A 6,918-nucleotide genomic window follows, 5' to 3' on the forward strand; every position below is an offset into this window, starting at 1 on the left:
AAAAAAAAAATAGAACAAAGGTCGTGTACAGTGTGATAAATGTGAATGCATCATGTCTTGGGTCTTGTTTGTCTCCGCGGCTCTTTTTTACTCTCAGAAAATGTGTGTCTCTCCCGTCCTAACTCAATTTCTAAGATGCGTATCCTTTTCTTTCCCCACCCCACCCCTTTTCCCCTTCCCTCGCTTGTGATTGGTGGGTTCTCTGGTGTGGTTTGCTCCTTCTTTCTTACCAAACATATTCTGCCATCGTCTTTATCTCTCCTTCTTTTTTTTGTGTGTTACTCTCCCGTAACACCTCTAATCGTCGGAACCTATATAACTAATTTGTTTTGCAAAGTGCCGTAAAACTAAAACTACCCCCACCCCTCCCTATGGATAGAGACCAAAAACCAAGCGTCCCATATTTCGGGGGGGGGGGGGGAGGATTGTCTCCGTATGAACTCTTCCGCTTGCTTTTCCCTCTAAACCAGTCAGCATGGCATCTTGTACATTATATTTCGGTGTATATTAATGTTTTTTTTTTTTCAGCGAAGAAGGGAAAAAGTCGGCTTTTAATTTCTTTATGTTCATGGTGAAACCCTAGTGGTGAAACAATGTTGTAAATACTAAAGTCTTATTTAACTGTAATATCCAAGTCTTCTTTTTTTGTACCACTTGCCAACAAAGAAGTGACAAAGTCAGACATGATCATGAAATGCAATGAGTATCTGGATCAAATAAGAGACACGTGACTGTTGCACTTGTCGCATTGGTGTACTTTCCTTTTCTCAAACAATAACTGAATCGATGAATGGAGTCCATTTTCCCCCTAAGTTACCAAGTGTTTCTGACCTTAATTTCGTATCAACCTTACAGCGTAACGGTGAATGGAGTCCATTTGTTTCATTTCATTTTTCTATGGAGCCAATGTTTCTAACATCCATTTCGGTGTCAGTACTATAGTGTGACGGTGAAAGGAGTCTGTTTATCCCGGTTATGCTTATTTATTTATTTGCCCCAAATATTTCTGACATTCCTGTTTTTCTTGTCAATCGAACAGTGAGCTTCGAATATTTCTGAATTTCCTTTTTCCATGTCAATCGTGCAGTGTATCGGAGAATGGAGTCCGTTTACGTTGTGTGTTTTTTTTTTTCTCTTTCAAATATTTTTGACATTCCTTCTCCCATGTCAACCATACAATGTAGCAGAGAGTAGAGTCCGTTTACGTATTTTCCTCACATGTTTCTGACCTTCCTTTGTTCTCATTCTCTCCCTCCAAGGAGGGCCGGCGCACGGGTATCGAGGTGGTCACTCTGAGCGCTGTGGACGATGACCTGCCCGAGAACGGGCCGCCCTTTGTCTTTGAGATTGTCGGCGGCAACGACAACGGAGAGTTTCACATCGACAGTGGTGGCGTCATCAGCACGGCTGGCAAACTCTCCAAGAAAGTGCAGGATGTGTAAGTTTGCCCCTTTCTTTCTGACTGTCTGTTTGTTAGTCTGTTTGACTCGTTCTCTACACTAAATTAAATTAGATCTACCGTTTCTGTGTAGGTCTGCTTCCATTTACTCAAACGCACTAACCGAACAGCCTGTACATTTCTTTACACGTGTTGCTAAAATGTGTTCATAATTTGCGGCACGAAAAGAGTATTTGGGCCATGGTTTATGAATATTTGCTGATCAAGCGTCATTAGTGGTTTACCCCTTCTTTCGTATCAAACACCTTTCGTCGATATTTTGTGTCGATCTTTTTTTTTTGGTCTTATGATGTAAAAAAAAGAATAATGAAAGTAGGGGAAAGAAACAAAGAAAGGCAAGAAAGAGCGGTAGGCCTGTGCCTGAGACAGGATGGGTTTTTTAAATACATGTATCATTAGGATTCAGTGAAGCAAAATGTTAATACATATGGTATGGTTTTGAAACAGTGCGACATCTGCTTGCGCGTCTGTTTTTTTGTTGTTGTTCTTTGCTGTCTGTTGAGGTTATTTTGTATTTATTTATTTAATTAGTGGGTGCTCTGGTGTGGTTTGCTTCTTCTTTCCTACTAAACATCTATCGTACTTATCTCCCCTTCTTCTTTTTTATGTTTGTTACTAGCTGGTAACACCTCTAATCTTCTGGCGCTCATATGACCTTATTCAGTTGCGAGCGCCGTAAAACCTCTACTAAAACTAAACTTTAAAAAAAAAATAGAACAAAGGTCGTGTACAGTGTGATAAATGTGAATGCATCATGTCTTGGGTCTTGTTTGTCTCCGCGGCTCTTTTTTACTCTCAGAAAATGTGTGTCTCTCCCGTCCTAACTCAATTTCTAAGATGCGTATCCTTTTCTTTCCCCACCCCACCCCTTTTCCCCTTCCCTCGCTTGTGATTGGTGGGTTCTCTGGTGTGGTTTGCTCTTTCTTTCTTGCCAAACATATTCTGCCATCGTCTTTATCTCTCCTTCTTTTCTTTGTGTCTTACTCTCCCGTAACACCTCTAATCGTCGGAACCTATATAACTAATTTGTTTTGCAAAGTGCCGTAAAACTAAAACTACCCCCACCCCTCCCTATGGATAGAGACCAAAAACCAAGCGTCCCATATTTCGGGGGGGGGGGGGGAGGATTGTCTCCGTATGAACTCTTCCGCTTGCTTTTCCCTCTAAACCAGTCAGCATGGCATCTTGTACATTATATTTCGGTGTATACTAATTTTTTTTTTTTTCAGCGAAGAAGGGAAAAAGTCGGCTTTTAATTTCTTTATGTTCATGGTGAAACCCTAGTAGTGAAACAATGTTGTAAATACTAAAGTCTTATTTAACTGTAATATCCAAGTCTTCTTTTTTTGTACCACTTGCCAACAAAGAAGTGACAAAGTCAGACATGATCATGAAATGCAATGAGTATCTGGATCAAATAAGAGACACGTGACTGTTGCACTTGTCGCATTGGTGTACTTTCCTTTTCTCAAACAATAACTGAATCGATGAATGGAGTCCATTTTCCCCCTAAGTTACCAAGTGTTTCTGACCTTAATTTCGTATCAACCTTACAGCGTAACGGTGAATGGAGTCCATTTGTTTCATTTCATTTTTCTATGGAGCCAATGTTTCTAACATCCATTTCGGTGTCAGTACTATAGTGTGACGGTGAAAGGAGTCTGTTTATCCCGGTTATGCTTATTTATTTATTTGCCCCAAATATTTCTGACATTCCTGTTTTTCTTGTCAATCGAACAGTGAGCTTCGAATATTTCTGAATTTCCTTTTTCCATGTCAATCGTGCAGTGTATCGGAGAATGGAGTCCGTTTACGTTGTGTGTTTTTTTTTTCTCTTTCAAATATTTTTGACATTCCTTCTCCCATGTCAACCATACAATGTAGCAGAGAGTAGAGTCCGTTTACGTATTTTCCTCACATGTTTCTGACCTTCCTTTGTTCTCATTCTCTCCCTCCAAGGAGGGCCGGCGCACGGGTATCGAGGTGGTCACTCTGAGCGCTGTGGACGATGACCTGCCCGAGAACGGGCCGCCCTTTGTCTTTGAGATTGTCGGCGGCAACGACAACGGAGAGTTTCACATCGACAGTGGTGGCGTCATCAGCACGGCTGGCAAACTCTCCAAGAAAGTGCAGGATGTGTAAGTTTGTGTGTGGGGGGGGGGGTGTAAGTGTGTCTGTGTGTGTATGTGTGTGTGTGTGTGTGTGTGTGTGTGTGTGTGTGTGTGTGTGTGTGTGCATAAGTGTGTGTTTACATGTAAGTGTGGATGTGTGTGTGTGTTTGTGTGTGTGTGTGTAAGTTCGGATGTGTGTGTAAATGTATGTGCATTAAATGAAACCATGTCAAATAAAAAAATTACTGCAAACTGTGTCTTGGACAAAAAAGTACAGTTAAAATTTGGTAAACGTCTTGCCCAATCAGTCGCATTAAATGTCAAAAATATCCTCTTCAACAAATTATTTGGCTTTCAAAAAAAGTTGCAAAAAAACAGATCATGCTCAAGACTGATATTTTAGGCATCAGGGCTAAACTTCTGACGTCATAGACATATTTATGGTAATAAATGAAGCCCATATTTCAACACTATGTTGGAAAAGGAAAAGAAGGGGAAAACATGTGAAATATATGTCATGGTTAGATCTATCATGATGAAATGTTCAGGTTTTAACTGTGTGTTCTCATTATTTCATCTTCTTCAGCTACCATCTGTCTGTTAGAGCCTACGACAACGGTAAACCTCCACTACACTCTGATGTGGCTGTAACAGTTGAGGTGGTAGATGACAGTGTGTACGCCCCGGAGGTTCGAGACCTGGCCATCACCATTAGGTATTTATTTTTTTTTTTTTTATTTTTTTTTCAGCAGAACCAAAACAGCATCTAGACTCCAATAGTTTGTGCCTCTATAAATATATTATTATTGATGGTTTTTGGTACATGTCTTGGTTGACTGTACTTTTACAATAACTAAGCTGAGAAAAATATTAGGACAGATAACTATGAACTTATAAGCCTTCTTCTCTGTTACCTCTCAAAGAGGAAAAATTAATTCAATGCAATTTTTGCTCTTATTTTTACGAAGAAACTGTTGGCTCTTATTTTTCATTATTTATTATGAATGTGCGTGTACTTGTCCGTAGACTTACCATATTGTGATGTGTTGGTTGTGAGGGAGGTAGTGGTGGGTGATTTGTGGGTGATCTGGTGTGGTTTGCTCCTTCTTTCCTATCTTTCTTATTTCTCCTTATTTGTGTGTCTTACTCTCTTGAAATACCTCTTATGTTCGGCGCTTACATGACCTTATTGTGTTGCAACTGCTGTAAAACTTAGTAAAACTGAAGGGAGGTAGTGAGTGTATGAGTGACCAAACTAGATTGTGATGGGTTGATATTGTGCCTTTAGTGTTTCACCCTGCATTTCTGTGCTCTGTGATCTAAATCTTTTACACCTGAGTTATCTGCCTTTTTTCAGGTCGTGCATGGACAGCTTCCCGGGCGGTGTGATTGGCCGTGTAGAGGCACAAGACAGGGACCCTTATGACAAAAGTATCTTCAGCATCGTATCGGCCAACAGTCACCTGTTTGACGTACACCGATACGACGGCCGCCTCATTGCACTGACCGGCCTGGACGCCGGGAGTTACATGGTCAACGTGAGTGTGTCAGATGGGAAGTTCACCAGTTACGGGAAAGTGGACATTGAGGTCATCTGTACATCCAAAGAGATGCTGGACAACGCCATCACCATCCAGTTTGAGCACATGATCGAGGAGCAGTTCTACGCAAACTTCAAGGAAGATTTCCAGAGGGTAATCAAACAGGGCCTGGATGTGAGGACTGCCGATGTGGAAATTATCAACGTCCAGCCATCCTCAGAGAGTGCGGAGAAGCCGAGAAACAAACGAAGAGGGGGTTCGAACCGGAGGAAAAAGAGAGACGCTGATGATAACCTTGATGTTCTGTTCGCCGTGAGGAAGTCAGCAGATCGCTTTTATCACAAGAGGCCATTGAAGAGGAAAGTGGAGAGGATCAGAGGAAGGATAGAGAGCGTGCTGGGTGTTCAGGTGTTAGATATCTTCACCGACACGTGCAGCAAGGCATCGTGTGACATTGGGACCTGCGTTGGGAAGGTGCATTTTGATGAGAGTACCCTCGTCCCTATCCTAGTCAATGGAGCCAGCTTTGTGTCTGCGCGTCATCGCTACACAGAGCAGTGTGTTTGTTTGGAGGGTGAGTCCAACTTTGTGATATTCTGTCTTATCCTTCATTGCCTTTCTTTTTTGCTGTTAACTCTTTCTGTACAATAACAGATATATTAGTGCCATTCTTTACATCATACGACCTTGTGTTTATAGATTGTGGCACACACAGAAAATGATATACATATTATTTCAAATACCATCAAACTTCAAATAACATTTAGGTTAGTTTTTTTGTGTAGAAAAAAGAAAAGTGAAACTTTTTTTGTCCTCTGCTTCTGTAAGTTTTTGAGATAAAATTCATATTTCATATGAAATTGAATGGTGACCATCTTGTAAATTACAAGATCAAAACAGTATGGGTATTTTTCCCCCAGTTATGCCTTTTTGGGGTTTTCATTTTATCTGTACGTGGTGGGGACAGAAAAAAACTTCAAAGAAAGACGGCTTCATTTTTCTTGTGATAATCTAATAGTTGTTTCAAGCTTTCTTTGGACAAAAGTATTTAAGAAAGCTGCCATTTCTGAAAAATGTAGGCCTATATTGTTTCTATCTGTTTCAAGAGAAAATGTATACCCAGTAACCCTTTACACTGTGACCTAATTCCACCTCCAGGCAACTGTAAGGAACAGGTATGTGGGGATACCACCTGTACCGCCAACAAGGTCTGTCTGCGAGACGCCTTTGGGGACTACAGCTGTCAGTGTCCGGAGGGTCGCACAGGGGACTTGTGTGAGACAGTGGTGCCTTTGTGTAGTGGGAGCAGCTGTCCAATAGGTAGGTGTTTGTGTGGTCGTCATCCTTTTCACAAGTCTGTGGAGATACATAATATACAGGTTTTCCTTATAGGGATTTTTGGGGGTGTCCAATATTAGACCAGTGCTTATCAAGACCAGTGCTTATCAACCTTTTTATAGCCAGTGCCCATTTTTGCATTCATTTCGCCCACTTACATACGCTTCCAAGCAGGGCTTACAATAACACTTGTCAGTGCCCGCTGATCCCTATCACCCATCAAAATTGCCAAGTCCCCCTTCAGGGGGCCAATACGCTAGACCTCTAGCTTGTTGTTGCCCCTATTTGTAAAGGGATCAATAGAGAATAGAGACATGGAAGGGGGAGGGAGCGAGAAGGAGAGAGAAAGGGAGAGAGAAGGATAGAGAAAGAGAGAGAGGGAGATAAAAGGGGAGGCAGAAAAAAGATGGCATAGACACACACACACACACACACACACACACTCACACAGGTGGGAAGAGAGAAAGAG

At 41.5% G+C, this 6,918-nt stretch overlaps 1 protein-coding gene across 1 annotated transcript in view; it reads left to right on the plus strand.

Moving 5' to 3' along the window:
* The window catches only part of LOC100533515 (cadherin-like protein cad2), a gene marked incomplete at its 5' end in the record, with an annotated part of 55,967 nt that overhangs the window by 29,775 nt on the left and 19,274 nt on the right, over positions 1-6,918 (plus strand). Inside the window, 4 exon segments of the mRNA XM_013086200.2 lie at positions 1,260-1,438; positions 4,157-4,285; positions 4,928-5,685; positions 6,270-6,431. Of these exon segments, the coding sequence (XP_012941654.1) occupies positions 1,260-1,438; positions 4,157-4,285; positions 4,928-5,685; positions 6,270-6,431 (1,228 nt within the window).

This window comes from Aplysia californica, unplaced genomic scaffold (assembly GCF_000002075.1).
Source record: "Aplysia californica isolate F4 #8 unplaced genomic scaffold, AplCal3.0 scaffold00443, whole genome shotgun sequence".
NCBI lineage: Eukaryota > Metazoa > Mollusca > Gastropoda > Aplysiida > Aplysiidae > Aplysia > Aplysia californica.